Below are 21,272 nucleotides of genomic sequence, written 5' to 3'. Positions count from 1 at the left end.
TGTATTAGAGTACATGAAAATCTGATGCAACATCCAAGTAATAATATATCGATTTAGACATTATATATATATTATATATATCATCATATATCCTATTATATAAAGTAGTAAGCGTTTTTTGTCTGTCCCGAAGGATCTCGCTAACCACTGAACCGATATTGTTCTCCTTTATAGTGAAGGTTCTTATAGGTCCTGAGAAGGTTTTAAACTATTTTTGGGGTGGGTGTCTTATCCCCCCTCCCCCCAAAAAATATTTTTATTCTTGAAACGCAAATTTAATATGGGAAGATATAATTTCCCCCTCCTAACTTAAGTGCCCCTAGGGGCGTAGCCGCTAGTATTATATATATCATCATATTCTGAGAAATGTATTATTGCTAATTTAGAATTTAAAAAAAGAGAAGCGACATTATAATTGTAGACAATTGTCGTTTGTCATAGTCCGAAGTTGACTAATCTGTAAAATTCGTTTTCATTGATGTTTTTTTTACAGTTTCTATACTTTATTACCCCCAGAGAGGACGAAAAAGATCAGAAAATAACCTAAAGCCCCCTAAAGACAATACATCTTTATAGTTTCCGTGAAAAATACAATCAAATCGGACCAGCAGTTTCCAAGATCTTTAGCTTCATACAAAAAACTTACTTCTTTATACTATTGCACATTACGGAAATGAGAATCTAGGAGTTTATCTAAGTATGAAGTCACAGATAAGCTCTGCTTATTACAAACAAGGGGTAGCTTGTTTTTCATACGTGCATTCACTTCCGAATTTGCATCTAATCACCAAAACCGCATATCATAATTACTACAGTACAAAATGCCCTTTCACTTTTTTGCTTTATACCAGCCTATAAATACCTATTATTTTTACCATCGACAACAGATTATAATTGTCCTATCGATTTCAAACTTTGCATGATGATTCCTATAACAATTAGGAACGATTTAGAAAGCGTAGCACCTCTATAATCTTTACCAGAAAGTCCGTACGTCCATTTAACCATGGTTTAGTTTTTACTTTTTGTCAAAAAAAATTATCTCTATAATCAAGTCCTAAAAATGTAAGTATCCTGTATTCGAAAAGTTTTGGAACAAATTTAATTTGTTTAGACTTATGCATTAATATTCTACTTATTCAATTCTGAGTTTGACACTCTACAAATATTAATGTTCGTGTGTCCTACCTTTTTAGTGCTTCACTTTTATGGGTGTTGTCATCCTAGTTGCGAATATGAAACTTAAAGTTGATATGATTATATTGGGAAATGAATACACACCCAGCTAAGCATCCTTTATCTCAATAAACATTTTATTTCATACTTTGTAAATAGTCTCAAGCACAGACAAATAATGCTCAAAATCCGCCTATAAACATACAAATCATCGAAAGTTTGCTTGGAAATATAGGAGCATCGTGTCAACACAAAGTTGAAATGGTTTATGTCTGCAATGTATATATATTAATTAATTGGATATTACACCAGCTACCAGATTTTCATTTTCTGTAATAAAGTAAAACTTGTAGCTTGCTAAAATAAGGACACCCTTCCAACTCCTTCACCCCATCCCCTCCAATCCTACTGGATGAAAGAACTAACCAACAAATGACAGGGGAAATAGCAACCTAAATTGACGACCATTTTCCCCTTGTCAAAATATCCACGTATATTCTACATTCATTGTTAATATAATAACAACACAATAGTTTTACAGGAAACCTGCCCCTGTAGCAGGCACAGTAAGTGAGCAAATAGGTCAAACATGCTGTGAATGTTATAATAATAGATATAATCTAGATGCATACTCTAGGAATCAGCCAATAGAAAAATAGTTCAGAAACAATCCAGCCATATTATTGGTCAGAACGTTTACAGATTTGGCTTAGGATAAAGATTTTCTTGGGTAAATTAGATACTGGGAAAATGTCTTCTTACCTATAATGTGAAGCATATAAAAAACATATATATCATACATTCGTCGCTAGTATTATTGAAATGAATCGTTTAAACAAAAGGGTTAGTCGATTTTGAAATTCTTTATTAGGTTAGACGGATTAGGTGCCCAGATTGTCCATCAAGATTTTCTATATCTATTGATGCTTTGAATGTTATAATAAGGCACACAAATAAGAGGGAAAGGGTTAAAGGTGTGGCAACATAATAGTTATTTCTCGCATCGTATTATAAACGGCTTTCCGCGGATATAGAATGTACAATTATAAGATTAAAACCAGTTTTTTTTAGCCCCGAGGTGCCGAAGGCACGGGCTAAAAAACTGGTTTTAATCATATGATTGTACATTTTTGTATTCGTAGAAAGCTGGATATAATACGATGCTAGACTTAGTTTTTTCGTATGGATGAGAACCGGTTCCTATCCACCGGATTCGAATGAATACGAGAAAAGTCTTTAAAATATGCTAAAACTCAGGCCTGGAGGGAAATTGACTTTAAAATGTACCCAAAGCTTTATAAACAAGTTCTATCATATAACGTTGGATACTTTTATCAAATATTAATTGGTTGGTTAAATTTTTCATCGAGATAAGAGGAACATAAATTTACCGTCCATTGTCTTATCCCTCAAGATTCCTAATTATTATCATTTACAGTTTCTATGTAGTTGACTAATTTGACACCTTGGCGTAAAAGGTTCAAAATTTTGCAATACTGAAGGTGTCTTTTATTAAATATTTATATAAATTTTAGTTCAATAAGTTACTATTCTATTTTTTTAAAATTAATATTAATTTGAAGAAAAAAATCCTCTAAAGACTAAAAGTTGCATCACCATACAACTTAAAATAAATGTTAAAAGGGGAAATACAATTAGAAAGAGACATTATTCTCAGATAATAATGATAAGGGCATTTTTATGTTTAAAAGATATAGAATAAAAATTTAAATATAAATTTTTAAAGTCTGAATAAAATAAAAAGCAATGAAATAAATAAAAAGGTTCTATTTTAAATAATACCAATGTTTGAAAAGAAACAAATTTCTGTTATTATCTAAGGAATTTTACAAGTAAAATTAAATAATTTTGTATTAATGCTGCGCTTCCAAAATGTAAAATAGAAAGGGTAAAAAAGAAAACAATGTAGTTTAGATTAATTTTACACAAAGCTCCATAAAAATAAAGTCATGACAATTATATTCAGATAAGATAAAATTCAACTGGACAAAGGAGAGGAAAATGAGGGTTAAGTCAAGGGGGGAAATAAGAGATTCTAATTATGAGGGGTGGTGGGGGGGGGGGGGGGCGAGTTACTCCCACCCTCCGAGGGGATTAATGTCATGCACAGAATAAACAAAACTAATTGGAAAGCTCAATTTTATCACGGTTAGTGACAAATCATTAGAAAAATATTTCATTACTCAAAGATTTAGAAAAAAATAATTAAAAATAGTTCTGATCGTTAACAAAGGGTGCTATAATCGTCTAATCGATTATAAACCTTGGATGAGGATTCCTGGTACAATAGCGTAGTAATAATAAAATAACTTTCATGGATCTAAAGGGATACGACAACGGTCGAATTCAATGATTAAAAACAAAATTATCCCTTCTGTAGATTATTACTAGGGGTTGAAACGCTTAGTCCCTTAATGATCAACCAAACAAAATTCAATAAAGTCCCGAAAGTTGTTGTTCCAACGAATAAGAACACTTTGGGGGCTAGTGTAAAAAACACCCCAAAGTCCTCTCCCTTCATGATGTTGTCCTCTTTGTTTTAAGAATACAAATCTCGGTTTTAAACTATTACTTAAGAATTCTCTCTCTATGCGACACTTTAACTTTTAATATATTCAGGGAAAAGGGGTAAAAGAAAAAATTAAAAATTTAATTAATACCTTTATTTCCAAAAACTGTTTGAAATAATGTATTAATAGATCTAGATTTCTTATGTGAAATCATAAATATTTTTTTAATTGAATTATTGAATTACAATGTCTCTAAATATATAGGAGTACTATTTTTTTTACTTATTGTCTATTTCTTTATTTATAGCATTTATAGGCATGTTTATTTGTGTGTGTGTGTGTGTGTAATAGGGAATTTATAATTTCCCTTTTAGCTTCTATATCTAAACTAGAATTTATAAAAGTGTAGCTCCTGTTTATTGCCGTTCTGTACGTTCGTTTTGGAAGCTTTGACCTCAAAATTAGACATATAATAAACGATTTTAATCTTTGAATGATGATTCTCGTAACAAAAAGGTAAAATTTTGTTTTAACTCAAACTTCTTACATGATATAATTATCATATTATCCGCATTTTTAGAACAATGATTTTATAAGCGAATCATCTCAATAAAAAAGTCTCGAAAATATGTATGTCCTAATAATGATATACTGTATTCAAGCAAATTTGTGACAGATTTACTTATAATGTTCATATTTCGTACTTAGATTGTCTTATTGGTTGAGCTACGCATTTATGGATGCTGTGCTCTTTATCCAATATTCAATTAGCTTTAGTTTATATGGGTGGGAAAGGATAGATATCAATTACTGAAATCTTAGAGCCGATAAATATTACTTACAAGATTTAATAAGCAAAAAAATACAAGACAAATAATGTAAACTAAAACTTTTTTATGAATATTAGATAAAAAGAATGAATTTATTACTTTATTATCTTCTAATGTTAAATAAAAAAAATCTTCTAAAATTTCAATAATACCCCAAAGTACTTAATCCAGAAGCTAAACAAATGTTGAAATTAACCCTATGCGACCTATCAAATGAAATAGCTGCCTTAGGGAAACTGATATTAGATAAATTGCTCACACATTTCCCATCTAAATTATCGTGAACAAATTTAGTAATTTAATATCTCACCTATTAGAAGTTAGTTATTAGTAGCGAAGCTACTCTATAACTAGGACATGTCTATGCGTCCAAATGTCCTTTCATCAGTACGTCATAGTAATTAAGACACGAAAGATTAAAAAGGATAATTAAAGTAAATGGCATTTTCCCTTAAAGTGCCTTGAAGAGCAAAAAAAACCTCCCTAACCTCTTGCTTTGAAACATTGAAAATAGAGAAGAGGTAGTTTTTCCTTTTTTGGTTCAGAGCTCGACAGGTATTTTGTGGGAAAGCACTGGTTAAATAAAAAAAACTTGTGACGCTGACGGTTGAAGAAGGAAGTAATTCTAGGCAGACAAACCAATAAGGATAAATTGTAAAGGAGATTTAATTCAAAACAAAAAATGAAGCTAACCTGATGTTATGAAAGGGGAGGTTGGCCGCGCAAGTCTGTTTACTTGTTGTACGGACAGTACACACAATTTTGAGCCAGCTGGGAAATGCGGGCAGATGGCGGGCGAGAAACTGGGACAACGTGTATCCATAGTCAGGCCGATGGAATTCTAGAAAAAAAATTATGTCATATTTATACTTTTATTGGTTAACATTGTTTAGAATTCTTTACATAATGATTATTAGTTCAAAATTAATATAATCTCCGTAGAAACTACAAATATCTTGTATTTTAATCGGGGTTTAGAAAATGTTACAATGTTTGCGCTTCGCATTAAAAAATGTTGTCATCTTTGTTCAAATTTAAAATTGATTGACATTACCTGCATCGCAGAGGGCATCGATAAGTATGATTGCATTTGATTGTGCTGTGAAGGGAAGCTTCCCGGACTTCTGCAGTGATACCAAGGGTGTCAGAATACCCTAAATAAGAAAATATTTTTTTTTAAGGGTGTCAAAATATAATAGATAAAAAGCTATTTCCAGTATAGCTACGAAACCGATTAATATCCGGTGTATCAGAAACGGTACTCAGCCATACTGAAAAATCATATATAGCATCAAATTGCAGACAAGTTTCCACGAATATTAAAACAAAACTGGTTTTAATCTAATAATTTTTCATTTTAGTATCTGCGGAATATTTTCTTCAAATAGGTTTTAGAACTCAACCTCTTATAAATGCAATAAAGGGTGAATGTAATCTAATTTACCTCAGTCAAAGCAGAATCTGGATCACTGAGACACTTAGATAATGCCAGCCTGCCTCGTAGCTCATGATCAGTTGACAGCAGGCTGTGGTAGCTCTCCAGCTGCGGGGCCTGCGACAGCTGGGCGGCCAGAGAGTGAATCCATTCCGCCACTTGGCAGGTTACAAAATTGTCAACCTAAAAATATAATAATTAAATGATGAGTTTCAAATTTAACTAATAATTTGTTTAACCTGAAGTGACCAGGCATCTAAAGGGATAAAAAATTGGCCAATAAATTGATGTACTTCCTAAATGAAGATACACAAAATTACCCCTTCTGTACATTAAAAATAGTGGTTGAAACGTTCAGACACTCAACTTAGTGATCCAACTAATCAAAATTTAATACAGTCCCCAAACTTTGGGGGCTACAGTAATAAACAGCTAAATAACCCCTCCCTCCCTAAAAACTGACCCTCCAATAGCCTAAAAGTTTTAAAATTGTATTCTCGTTGAAGCCGTTTCGAGAATTTTTAGGAGTTTGTTTTTAGATACATAATAAAATTCAAGGTAAAAGTTAACATTATCAATTATGCATGAATTTAAAATAACATGAACAGGAGCATAAAAAGGCAAGGTAATGTAGGTAAAGTATATAAAAAGGTAATATATTAGAATTAAGATTCCACAAACATGCCTACTTTAGACTTTAGTACTAATATCCCACAGCTATGCGCATCAAATAAATTCCAGGATAAGAAAAGTTATTTATCGCATTTTATTATAGACAGCTTTCCGCGGATATTAGATGAAAAAATTTTAAGATTTAAACCAGTTTTGGTGGCCGCGAGCGGCCGAATGCCTAAGCTAACAAAACTTGTATTAATTTTATAATATTCCTACAATAGTTATTTATTGTCCCTCTATATAGTATTAATTATTCAGCCAAGAAGAGATACTTTGAGCCATAATTTGTACATAAATTCAATCCTAATAAAATTACAGGACAAGCCACTACTTATCATTTAGGCCCATAGCATAAATCTTCTAATGATTTTTTTTGACCCAATGATCTCACAATCAAGTAATCATATTGTTTAATAAATCAAAAGAGATTAATTCTAAATTATCTTATATCTAATCGAGAACAATTTTAAAATGTCTAAATTAACTATCAAAGACAGATGTAGAGACGGATCGTCTCTATTTATGGAAAAGCTACACTTAAAAAAATACTTAAAATGTTTACATGTCCTTAAATTCATCAGAGACAAAACACAGCTATTAATTCTTTTTTAATGTCATGTTCTTGTAGGAATAAAATACATTTAATTCAAAATAACCCTCCCATTAACACTCCATCTCTTTAAAATTGATAAAAATATAGAAGCAAAGCTTTTAAACAAGTCTTATTTGTCTATCTGTTTGTGAGTTAATTGGAGATGTATTTTGAAGATGTTTGAATGTATTGTTATTGTGAACAATATATTTTTTTTTATTTATATTAAAATATTTTACTACATAAATAATATATACTTTTATGACCATCCTATTACAGTTAGGGAGTTGAATCCATTTTTATAGAAGCAGAAACATAATCTATGATTATGGTTTGGACCCTCTAAAACTGTAATCTACCCTTCCACTTTCCCCTCTCTTGGTGAAGATATCTTCAACGCCGATACGATTTTTGAAATGTAAGATTCCACTTTCAATAGAGGCGAAACTGAAATCATACATTCATGTTTACATATCAGCGTATTCATAAACATTGATTTCCTTATTTATATCGACATAATAGTAATGTATCATTCTACTTTCAATAGAGACAAAACTGGAATGATACATTTAAGATAACATATCATATATTTAAATCGACATAGTAGAAATGGTACATATTATATAGTTTATTTTTTTTATTTTTATTAGTTTGAAGTTTTTAAGAAAAAAAGGACCTAAAAATAAAGGTTGTTAACACTTAACAATCAGGCCCATTTCCAGACCTTAGTCGTTCAATGCCCCCCCCCCCCCCACACCACATATCATCTCGGCTCCTATAAGAGTTAGATGGCAAAAAAAATTGTGCATGTTCCCTGTTCAATAATAAATTTCCGACTTTAAGTAAGACAAAGTCATTTTTCGCTTACTTCACCCTTTCATTTAACAACTTTATTTTTTAAGGTTAATTAAAAGGTTAAATGGATGTAATTTCCTTATTTTTGAAGCTAGAACAATTTTTTTCAGAAAATGTTTATCTTAAAGTAAATTTTTTATTAGAAATCTCAAAATATAAATTTTCTTATTCGTTGGCTTAACAACTTTAGGAACTTTTACTGAATTTTGATTGGTTGGTTTAACCAATACTATCTATAATACCGTCGGCGTCCATCCGTCTGTCCCTTAAGATCTTGGTAACAACTGAACCGATTGGATTCTACTCTTCAGGGTATATACCTTTTGGTCCTGTTGTGGATTTAAGCTATTTTCTTGGGGGATGGGACAATCCCAACCCCCCAAAAATGAAATTTCCCCCCCCCCCAAAAAAAAATTCTGGTGTTGCCCATAAATTATGAGCGCAGTACCAGAATTTTTTTGTTTATTTTTTTTATTTTTTTTTAAATTACCTCATCAGCCAAGCCCCTAGAGGCTAGGGGCGAAGCCGCTAGTACTTAATAACCTAACCATTCAAAATCCAATAAAAGTCCCCAAAGTTGTTAAGCCAGCTAATAAGAAAACGTTATCGTAAAACTTTGGGGACTAGTATAATAAACAGTCCATTGTCCACCTCTCTCTCTGCTAGTTCCCAAAGTTTATAATAACGTTTTTATTTTTGTTTGCTTAACATCTTTGGGGACTTTTACTGAATTTTAATTGGTTAGTACCTAGAGGGTTTGGACCAGCTAAGAAGGTAATTTCAGTCCAATGTTCCCTACCTCCCTTGGTACAATAAAAGTTGTCTACAGGGAGGGAAAAATGGACGAAAAATTAAATAAATTCTGTCTATAATAACATGAGAAGACAGAATGAGAAGAACAGTAGCACCCTGTAATCGTTATCAGAAAGTCCTGAACGTCCATTTAAAACATTTGACGACGCTTTTTATATTAAGAGTTAAAACAATATAAATTGATAAGATACATACAAAATGTTAATGCTTCTAAGCGACGTTTTTTACAAAAAGGGTTGGTAGAATTCTGTATGTCTAAAAAAATCACTCTTATGGTTTGCAGGTTTCTATAACTATGTCTTTTTAATATGTTCACTCTCAGCAAAATAAGGGAGGGTTTAAATTTCAGTAGTACCCGAAGTTTTATAAACATTTGTTGGATTTATAAATTTGTTTACTTTTATTTAATCTTAATTGGTTGATGAAAACTGGCATTGTCAAAACTAAACAGCCAAGATTAGTTGTTTATTGCATCTGTTTTTCCAGTTTTGTTAGTCCCGAAGAAGCGAAGGCCCAGTCTAACAAAACTGGTGTTCATATTACAACTTTTTACTTTACTATTTGTAGAAAAATGTCTATAATACAATACAATAATTGGTTTCAGGTATGGATTAGACGGGTCTGATCCAGCAGATAATAATTGGATTCGTAGCCATACTGGAAAATCATAAAAAATCATGGACTGAAGGATGGACAGGCAGAAAAGTGAATTGTAGAGTACCATCGCATTTTATTCTTTCTTACTCCAGAGAGCGAGGAGACAATTGACTTCTTATTACAATAGTACACAAAGTTTTACAATAACGTTTTCTTATTCGTTGGCTTTGATTGGTTGATTACATTGTGTTTATAAACGTTTGAACCACTAATTTCAATCTACATAAGGGGTTATTTAGTGCGTCATCATTATGGATGTGCATTAATTTATCGGCCATTATCTTATCTCTTTAGATCCCTGATAAGTTTCATAATTTTATTTGTTAGCTTTGCTTAAGTGAAAGCTTTTCATTACATTAAGTTTTAAGTCTTAAGTATGTGTTATAACATACTAGAGTTGGCTCGTTATAATTATCTCCCTATTGGCTAGTTTTCTATATGCATATCTATTTCTCAATAAATCTATTTTCCTCACCCGGCATTACTATCTAAAAGAAAGTAAATATTTAATAATTTAAATGATTTTTAAAAGATTTTTTAAAATTATATTTTTTTCTTTACATTACCATCACCAAAGGGTTAATGATGATGATTACAATTTTAGTTTAATATTTGAACACACAAAATGTCGCCACAATCAAATTCTTTTAAAACATAGTTTTCTTAAATTTATCATATTATAAATTTAAATTTTCTTTTTTATGATTAGAAATTAAATACATCAATATAAGGTAAATAGCAACATGAAATGAAAAAAATGAATTTATTTTTAATAAAGTAAAATAATGGTTCTTATCGTTCTGGGCAATGAGAGTTTATTATGGATTATTGGAGCACTATGAGTTTTAATCATATATTCCTTGGAAAACTTGAGCTTGTTTATAGACATTTATTTCCTATATAGATCTGACATGGATCTTGAAGCAATTAATCAGGCCGTTTTGTACATGTTAAAAATTGGAAGATTTCATTAAATAAAAGTAATCGCAAATATACTTAGTAAATAACATAGGCCAAAGTTAAACTATATCTGAGAGTGATAGGACAATGGCAGATTGGTTATCATACCTTTTTACATAAAAATGAAATGGTTTGGCAAGGATAATTTATATTCCATTGTCCTTTCCCATTATCCCAAAGTTAATTAAATCTATAAGGCCTTTGAATCTAATTTATCAAGCTATATGAAATATATTCAAATCTATTTTTACAGTTTTAAAGAATCCTGAGATAAGAATTACCTTTACATAAATTCAATCCACCTTCAAAAATATTGTATTCTGGTATTGAGTAAAATTAGGCCTTATTGAGAGTAATGAAGCCTGAGAATGCTAGCCTTTAGGATTTCTAGCCAATCAGAAGTCTGAGTCCACGCTAAGTACACTAAACAACCAATCAAAGCTAAGCATCTGTATTACTTACATTAGTTTCATTTTTTTCCTGCTATGATTTTATGCTTTTAAACGCAATTTAAACTGAATTTTTTAAAAGACATTTTGACTATAAAAGAGGGTGTTTTTATTGTAAAAATGTTATCAGTTTCTGGCAGTCTAAGTTTTTGACAAAGATAAGCTATTAATTTTGTTTTTGAAGCTGGAGGCTTCAAATTTTTTTTATTGGGTCTACTTATGGCAGGCTTTCAGCAGTTAAAGAGAGGTATTTTTTGCAGGGTTCCTTTAATATTCCATTTATTAATGAATTTAATTCAAAAATTTTAATAGAAACAGATTAATTACAATTTTGTTACTTAGCAGTTTATTAGAAATATATAGAAAATTATAGAAATATTTATCCTACAATCAAGAATCAGATAACCTGTAGAGTCATATATTAGCACAATTGAAAAAGGATATCGATTTGGTCAAACTGGTCCTATAATCCATCAACTCAAAAGAGAAATTCTAGAAGATAAACACTTTTGTTTATTTTTTGTTATTTATGAATCATTCCAGTAATACAGTAAAGGAATTTTTCAACCATATGATTTCTAAAAAGCTATCTTTGTCTTAAGAAATGCAAATTTTATCTCTTTCCTGTAAAAATTTTTACATATTTCTACCAATAACTTAGCCAGATTGTTCTTCTGCAGTTATTCTATTGGCTGATTTAGAGATGGTGTCTCTAAATTTTCTCTATTCTTATAAGTAAAGAATCCTATACCTCAATGGGTAAGATCAAAAAGAAAACAAATAAAACACAAAGACAAGTTAACCAAATTCAAGTCAAATCACAACTGCTGCATTGATTTTACATTAATAAGATTTTATTTGCGTTACAAAAGTATCTAAAAGTATACTGAGCACAATTTACAGAAACACATCTTATCTTTCTGTATTTAAAGTAGAATTGCCTTCTATATTCGTTGAATTTGGTGTTTTCACCTCAAATCTTTGAAATTAAATATCTGCTAAGTAGGAGCAGCTAAATTTTATTCTCAATGGATTCTAAATGTCTCTTGGTCCTATTTGAACACTGCATTGTCCGTTTTGATGGTAAATTTTTTTATACTTTAACCCATTAGTGCCGAGCGCCACTTTTATGGGCCGATCGAGCTGAAAATCTCAGGGAAGCTTTATAATGGTAAAAACGGAAAACATATTTTTTTGTTTTGCTCTAGTGGCATGCACAGGAAAGTTGCAAAAAAAACGGGTTTGGCATGGCCATAAATGCACAACGGGCATTTTGACCCGTTTTGGGCGGTTTCCCCGGGCATTAAAACCCGGTTTTGAAGTAAAAACCCAGTTTTTTCGACCAAAAAATTAAAAATGTAATTTTTGAATGCCCAAAGTGAGATGAACACTTTTTAGACCTTTGATACGATCCGTAATTGAAAACTACACAACCTCATGTAATCTATAGAGCTACAAGTAATATACAAAGCAATTTATATCCAATTTAGTGTTTCAGTTATAGGTGCCGCCGTTTTCGGTTAAAAAAACCCGTTTCTTGAAGTTTTAAAACACACACACTACAAAACAAGAACATATAAAAATTGGGTAATACATATCAGAAAACGAGCATAAAATTATTGGAGGACACACATAGAGATTACTAGGGTATACTGATTAGGGTGGCTCAAGAATAATAAATCATAAAAAAATATTTAATTGTTGAAAAGTTAAAACCGGGTAATAAAACCAAATTTATGGCCGTGCCAAACCGGGTCATAAAAGGGCGTAAAAAAACAATAAAAAATAATAATTTGAATAAAACGAATTCACAAATAGATGTACTTGTCAATAAACATTAGATTTCACAAAAAAAATCAGCGACTTTACAATAAAAACAAAAAAGTTAGAAGGGGTATTTTGAATTCACCAAAATTTTCATGGTTTTCAAATTTTGTTGAGCTATACCGGCAAACAGAATTAAGCAAAACTGCCTACTCCAGGGGGAAATGAAAACTAGGGTAGTAGAGGGGGGATTCATACTGAGAATGATGCAATTTGAATACTGGAAACCGTTTTTTTTAACATTTTCTGGAACCGGGTGGAACCGGGTTTTAATACCCGGTTCGTCACTAATGGGTCAAATGAGTAAGGCAGGATATGAACGTTTGTCGACCAACGAGTTGACCGACTTCTTGCTAACCAAGTAGAATAGTAGACAGATCCGAAATGATTAATGCAAACAAATGTGCATTTGACTCTATCATAGGCATGTAACTACCCAACCCAGGCCCACCATTTGAACTACAAAAATAACTCACAAGGCTGTTAATGTATATTAAAGGAAAGAAAGGATAGTGTAGAAATGTTGTAAAAGTCTAGTAAAAAAGTTGATAAAAAGTTTGACAAAAAGCAAAATGGTAATAAAAGATATGAGATTTCAAAATTAGTTAAGGAAAAAGTTTGGAAAAACTGTTTGGAGAAAAGAGCTCCCTACCCATTTAAAAACAGAGCTTCATGATGCTAGGGGCACAACCACTATAGTCTACAATATAAGGTAGCGAAGGATTTTAATTTAAAGCAAAATATTTAGGAAAAGCAAGGTAAAATTACATGATGAGTTTCATAATTATTTATAAGTAACAGGGTGTCCACTTGTGTGGCATGAATGTCAGTGTGTGTGCACTGAGGGATCTTACTAACCAATAACCAAAAAAGTATAATAATATTTTTTCTAGTGGCAATTTATCATAAAAGGATTGTGAATGATACCCTCAAATCTTTGTCTCCCATCCTCCCCCTATCTCTTATTCATTATCTACATTTGATCCATATCAAGGTTTTTTGATTTACAGTGAATTGTTGTAGAACAGAGCAATATCTATAACTCTTCTTAACCCCCCTCCCTAAATTAGAACAGAGAAACCAGTACAGTACAAAGTATCCAAAAAAGATCCATTTGCATTAAGTAGGGTGAGGGGGGGCATAGACCAGTAAGGAGTTAATCCAGTAATTATTGACCTACTTTCATAAAATGACCTTTATCTCCATGTTCCTTTTGAATGACAGAAAAAAAAATAGAAGCAAATTTGTTTGTTATTAAATTAATAAAAGAAAAAGTTGGACAAAATTTTTTTTTTTTTTTAATTTTTCAGTAGGTGTTAAAGATTGACCTACACAAAAATTGATAAGACCTAGAACTAATCCTTAAAAACCTTTTTAACTATGAATTGTCTGTACTTTCCAAATTGGTTGAGAGCTTTAAAATAGAGTTAATATTTTTTTCAAAAATGACCAGAGTTGGTGGCGGGGCATTTTCAGGTAATTTTGAAAAAAAATTAAAATTTGATTTTTAAGGTCAATTTTCAGGTTTTCCAAAATTCAATATGGGTTTTTTAAGAATTAGGCCAAAAAGTGAGTAGGACAGTGTTTTTTTTTTGAAAAAATTTAAATTTTTTTAAAGAAAATTTTTGCAAAAAAAATTAAATTTCATGTCTTTAAAAAAAATGATTTTTGACATAGAAGGGATAGTCCAATCCTTATAAAAATTTTAGTGGATAATCTCTCTAACCTAACCAAATTAAGAATAATTATGTTTTATTGGCTGTTTGGCCGTTTTTCATTGATTTTTTTAAGGTTGAAAAAAACGTTATTGGTTTGGCCCCCCATGTGGGGTATTAATCGGTAACGACTTTGAGTCCAATTATATCAAACTTCTTAAAGTCCTAGGATAACCTGATAGCTCTTTCATTTTGTACAAAAATAATTAAATATAAATTTTTGATTAATTGTTTATAAGAAATTAATGAAAGTTTTTGATTATTAGGCTTATATACCAAATCATGCCATTTGTTGATAAATTACTTTCAAGAAATCAACCAAAATTTTTGCTATTATCCAAATCATGGTAATTTTACAAATAAATACTCATAATCAATTAATAAAAATTATTGCTTATTTGGCTCATATACCAAATCATGCTATATTATGATAAAATACTTATAAGTAATCAATTTGATTGATTGATTGATTAGAAATAGTTTTGTATGGTTTTGACCTGGAGTAGGCTGAGACACTTTTCCATAGAAATAGGACTATCAAGCTCCATGTTCAAGCACATTATGACTTGACTTGCTATCTCATGAGATCTACTCATTATTACCTTAACCTTGCCGAGTATGGCAGATGTCCCAAATTAAGTCACAGTAATGAATGACCCTCTCCAAAGAGGAGCTTGGGTTAAGGGTAGTACTGATTTTAAGTAAGTGACTATTGGGTATCCAAACTTACTCAATAATCCCCTTCTTACACAACCAGGGGATGATGCATGATTAATGTTGCGAATGAGAAATTAGAGCCAACATATGGATAATTGAACTTGAACTCTCACCACTGTAGCTCAGTGTGCTACCACTAAGCATGACACCCCTACTAAGTAATCAATGAAAATTATTTGACTTATATATATACAAAATCATACTTTAAAAAAAAAAAAATTACTTATAAGCATTCAATGTAAATTATTGCTTATTTGGCTTATATACCAAATCCTGCCTTTTTATGCAGGGAGTAAGGGAGGGGACAATGGGCAATTAATTCAATTTAAGAGTTTTTGCTGAAAAGCAATGAAAACCAGATTTATCAAGAAAATTTTATTAAAATTGTAAAGGGATCATGGTAACCTAATTTAGAACAAAATTAGTTCTAAGAAAAAAATCATTTACTTGAAAATTAAATTATCAACACATCACAATGTAGTAAACATTTTGTAATTAATCACTAGAAAAATCTTGTTTAGAACTACCTCAACCCTTCTGATATATTTATAACTAACCCTAAATTCAAGCGGTTCTTAAATTATTTAATACATAAATATCACAGTAGAGTTTCTATACATGAAAAGACATTTTCTTGGGAAAAAATATTTGTTAAAACCAGCGATAAATAACAAACTTTTCTGTCTGCATATTCAAAACTAGCTCAGCTAGTTAGCGGGGCATTGATGCGCAAGTCCCCAAAATTAGTAAGAATCTGCTGTATTCGTGCACATTCCCTTTAAGCCAGTCCCCAAAGTCTGAGACTCCTTAAAAATTGAATATTCGATCCATTGTCCCCTCCCTTACTCCCTGCTTTTTATGTTAAATTTTGTATAAGCAATCGATGATAATTTTTGCTTATTTGGATTATATCAGCCAAATCTTCAATTTTCGTCATAAACTGCTTACAGGAAGGAAGGGATTAATTATACTCCTCCTTCTTTTTCTTCACTTTAACTGATACAAGCAACTTTTACTATAAATGTCTAAGAATTTATTTACTCCATCCACTTTTAACTCACAAATCAGACCAAATTGTTTAGTAATTGATAAGTAATTTACCACAAAAATTCACAATTAAATAAGCAATTAACCTCTTAGTGCTTACTTACACGGTGAGAGATTACTAGGGAAATATTAAGATGAAATAAATTAAACAAAGAAATTACAAATATATACAATTGAATTAATTAATAAACGACTTTCTTAAAATAATTTTGAATACTCATTTGATACCCTTTTTAAAGTTTTTTTTTTAAATAAACAAAATATCTTTTATATACGCTCTTTGTATGTTTTATTTATTTAGTTAAGAATATACAACAATGTTTAAATCATATATAAAATCTATGCATTTTTTCACAATTGACATAATTTTAAAATAGTATGGTACATTTCTATTATGTCGATGTTAAAAAAGTAATGGAAGATTACAGAAACATAGATATTCAAAATGTAAACCATGATTCCAGTTTCGCCTCTATTAAAAGTGGAATCTTACATTTCAAAAATCGTATCAGTGTTGAAGATATCTTCACCAAGAGAGGCAAAAGTGGAATCTTACATTTCAAAAGTCGTATCGGCGTTGAAGATATCTTCACCAAGAGAGGGGAAAGTGGAAGGGTAGATTATAGTTTTAGAGGGTCCAAACCATAATCATAGATTATGTTTCTGCTTCTTTAAAAATGGATTCAACTCCCTAACTGTATTATATAAAGTAGAAGGGTTTTTTATCTGAAGCTTAAGATCTTAATAACTACTGATTGAATTCTCTATTTTAGGTAAGCTCACATAGGTCTTGTGATGGTTTTAGGTTATTTTATTTTTAGCATTAAGTCTTGGAATGCTTTTAAGCTTTCTTTCTAGCCCCTCTCAACCCCTTTGTATGCTAGTATAATTAAAAAACAATAATAAAATGGGTTAAAAAGTGCCTAGAGTATAATTGAGAAGGATAATGACATAATAAAATGTTGTCATCATAATTTTGATAAGTTGCAAACTCAATAAGGTGGTAACTCATAAAAAAAGTGTCCCGCCAAAACAGAGAATTACTAATGTCCGCAGCAAGGGGAAATCTAGAAGAATTGTGTAATTTACATAATGCTATAAATTTCAACAGAAATGCTATACTACATTTTATACCAAATGCTTTAATTTAAAGGGAAAAATTTCATAGACAATTTAGAATAATGTTTAGCACCTAGGAGGTTGAAATTAAACACACTATATTTGTCCTTATGCCTATAATTAAAAATCTTTATCTGGTCTTATATCAGCATTAATATTTAACAACAAAAAATAAACTAACGTAGAAACACCTAAAGATTCAAGGTGTAAACCATTTTGCAGTAAATGTATGATCTTGCAAAAATTTTAAAAACTTTGCATTTCATTCCGCCTCTTATTTGGGCTGTAAATTCACTTACGCATAATGTACCGCACATTGTAATAGCATTGGTAACATTGGTAGATTACAAACTGACCCCTGCGTTTTTTCTAATTGTAAAACGCGAATTCTAAGTTCTTTTTATTGTAATTGAAGTTTGTTGTTTTCTGGACAATATTTTTACGATTATGAAAAACTATGCAGATGTTATAATATGAGGAAGTGATTAAACATCCTTATTTGGACAGTGACGCATAGAGATATAGGGATGTGTAAATGGACATCGGTCTTCATAAAATTTTCAACAACTTTTAAAAATAAAGATGAGTTTACCCCAAAACATTTTTCTTTATAACATTTTAGGTAAAATTTCTCCATATCCTTCCCAAAAATTCGATAAAACCATTTCAAGAACCATTGGAAGCTTAGATAATCGTTTCGGTTTAATGGTTAGCAAGATACTTTTGTACCTAGAAAGTAAAAAACAACCTATTTAACAATGAGGTTATATTTTAATTTCAATTCAAAATAGGAAAGTTTTTAGGGTTATTTACTTATCCTTTTTTTATTATGTGACACAAAAACATTTTGGGAGATTTTATTGTATTTTAATTTTCTATGGCTAGTTTAACATATGTAAAAATTGCTAGAAAAATCCTAAAAAAGTGTTTTTATTTTTTCATATCATGTACGCATATTCTTCAAGGTGTTTTCTTTGGAAAATTTTATTTTGTAGCGTAATTTACTAGGGCTTTAAGCAAAGGTCAATGAAAGAAAAATCAATTTTTTAAAAATAAGTATTTATCTTCCGTTGGTCTATCTATTTATAAAAGCGAAGCTTTTCTATAATCAGGGTCGGTTCGTCCGTCCATCCGCAATGGTTAGCTCTTCTCATTAATTTAGACTTGTTAGAATGATTTAGTAAGCGTTGCAACAATACAATCGTTACTAGAAAGTTCGTACATCCATTTAAAATAGTGTTTATGTAAATTCTCTTGGAAATTTCTTTAAAAATATAAAAAGTAGCCTGTTTATGTGTAAAAAAAATAACTACTCAAAATGCTAAAATACAAGGGGAGAAGACGTTATAATTATAATTGCAAAGTATCATAAAATGTTTAAGGTATAAAATCCACAAAATTCGTATGTCTGCTTTGCTAAGTGGCATGTGGCTTTAAGATAACCAAAAATTATTAATATAAAAAGAGTTGGTTGTCTCTTGGCTATTAGATTGAAAATTACAATAGGTTTCGGAGTGCGGATCGCCATCAGAATAATTTTAACCTTGATCTTAGGAAGGTGAAATGGCCAAAAAACTATCGAACTAAACCTTATGTCTTGCATGAGTTTTTTTTATATATGTTTTCCGTTTGGCATACTTTCAGTTTGAATCTGTTTCTAACCTACTTGTATTATAATTTTGTCAATTAAAATTTGGGAAAAATCGAGCATAATCACTCATTAGAACAACATTTACGTTATGAAAATAAAAATATGCAAAAAAAATCTGGCAAATTTTTAGCAACGCCTAATTTTACTTTGCAAAATTTCTCGACAACTGAAAGGCCATTGTTATTTAGGTGTTCATTAAAAAATGTTTAAATTAAACTTTAACTTTAAGATCTGCAAAAAAGGTAATCGATTAAAGTAAAATTTATTAAAATTTTTTATTTTCCTCCTTTTTACCTCTCACTAAAATCATTATTTAATTTTTTAGTTTTTTAGTTACTTATTTTGCACTCATTAGCCACCAATTCCCCCTCCCTCCTGTGTTTTTGGTTGTATAAAGAAAGTTTGTACATTTTTAGACCATTTCTTTAGAATAGAAGTACAAGCCTAACATTACCAAATTAAACCAACATTATTACCAGCTGTTTTAGAAACTTAACTGGGCACACAGCGAAACAAAAAATAAAATTAAACACAACCAAATATATAATCATTTTTAAAAAGCTTTATTATTTCTGCTGTTTTATGTGTGTACCTATTGTTTTACATTGTTTTCACCCTAATTTGCAGACAATTGGCCTGTGTATAAAAATAAAACATGTTAAAACTCCCATTATCATAACAGATTAACATAAAATTAACCCTTTATTGTTTGTTTTAACGATAAAAAAAAACACAACACATTTACATTTATTATTGATGTTATCGGCTAAGCCTCTAAGGGCACACGAATGAAAAAAAATATTTTTAGATGGGAGGGTATTTTTTCAGGGCGATGTTAAAGGTATATAACCTTTCTCAAAGAATCAATATAGGTATAAACCTTTCCAGGACCTAAAAGATGCTTCACTGTAAAGAAGAATCTGAGGTTAGCGAGATTGTTGCTACAGAAAGACATCCTGTTACTTTTATATGTACTAGCGGCTTCGCCCCTAGCCTCTAGGGGCTTCGCCCTATATAGTTCTGGGAAGTCAACCCTCCTTAATAGAAATATTCAAAAAATTATTCTTTGTTTATTTACTCTGTGGTAAAATTAAACCCAGGTTGTGCGCTTTATGCACAAAAATTTTAATTTGTACAAATTAAACCCAGGTTGTTTGCCGTATACACCAAAATTTCAATTCGTAAAAATTAGACCTAGGTTGTTTGCATATACGACAGACGGACAGACATCAAGCTACTTTGTATTATAGATAAAAATTGTGTTTTTTATTAATAATAATTGTTTGAAAAAAACTGTTCAACTAACCTGACAAAAATGATAAGCAACAACTTGGCTATAGAGACTTTGTTGTTGACTAGAAGCTGTTGACAGCTGGCCGCTAGGATTAGCAGCTCCATAGATGCTGCTGCTGCCACAAGGAACAGCTGTTGGCGGCTGTTGCTGCTGACTAAGGCTTTGTTGAGAACTGCTGTTGGTTATGCGGGAATACACGGGCTCTAAATAGAAAATATAGTTTTTGACTCTTTTTATACAGTTCTACTAATATCCAACTTGAGATCATTCATAAATCTTTCAAATATCCATTTAAGTTATATCCATTTTCTATCTGTCTGTCTATCAAAAATCTATCTATAAGTCCGTCTACCTATCTACCGTCTGATATTATATGTGTGTCTATATGCGAATGTCTATCTATCTGTGTCAGTCTATCTGTGTCTTTCTATCTGTGTTTATCTATCTGTGTCTGTCTATCTGTGTTTGTCTGTCTATCTGTGTATATCTATCTTTGTCTGTAAATCTGTGATTATATTTATGTTGGTCTGAGTGTCTATTTCTCTGTCTATCTATCAAAAAATACCTTGATGAGAATAAATATTCTCTTGTCTGACATCCGCGCCTCCAGTTCCAAAACTGCTTCTCTCCACCAAATTCAAAATGATGGCTGTTTTACCAGTGCCAGGATTTCCAGATATCAGGACACCTCGGTTAGTGGGCAGACTTGAGGTCAGTTGGGAGGAGATTTCACGGTATATCCATTCTCTGTTTTTAGAAAAGTGTTTTTAAAACTGAAAAGGGCATATTTGACAAAATATGATTCTTTCCACAAATATATAGTTGAATAAGGATTAGATTGGACAAAGTTATATTCTCCAAACTTTTCCACCAATGATTTCAATCTAGTAAATTCATAGTTCTTTTTTATATCCCTGGTTTTTTTTATAAAA

General features: G+C 30.9%; 1 protein-coding gene across 3 annotated transcripts in view; it reads right to left on the bottom strand.

Moving 5' to 3' along the window:
• Positions 1–21,272, bottom strand: part of LOC145326911 (protein TANC1-like) — a 146,973-nt gene that overhangs the window by 16,812 nt on the left and 108,889 nt on the right. For all 3 annotated transcript variants that reach the window (XM_080170356.1, XM_080170357.1, XM_080170358.1), the window contains 5 exons: positions 20,906–21,089; positions 20,353–20,543; positions 5,982–6,155; positions 5,592–5,691; positions 5,231–5,378 (listed from right to left, as the gene is read on the bottom strand). In XM_080170356.1, the coding sequence (XP_080026482.1) occupies positions 5,231–5,378; positions 5,592–5,691; positions 5,982–6,155; positions 20,353–20,543; positions 20,906–21,089 (797 nt within the window). The remainder of the gene's footprint in view (positions 1–5,230; positions 5,379–5,591; positions 5,692–5,981; positions 6,156–20,352; positions 20,544–20,905; positions 21,090–21,272) is intronic.

This window comes from Acartia tonsa, chromosome 8 (genome assembly GCF_053477335.1).
Source record: "Acartia tonsa isolate MP-2025a chromosome 8, ASM5347733v1, whole genome shotgun sequence".
In the NCBI taxonomy this organism is placed as follows: Eukaryota; Metazoa; Arthropoda; class Copepoda; order Calanoida; family Acartiidae; genus Acartia; species Acartia tonsa.
Note: the sequence above shows the minus strand (reverse complement) of the source record. Positions and strands in the feature narration are given on the sequence as shown.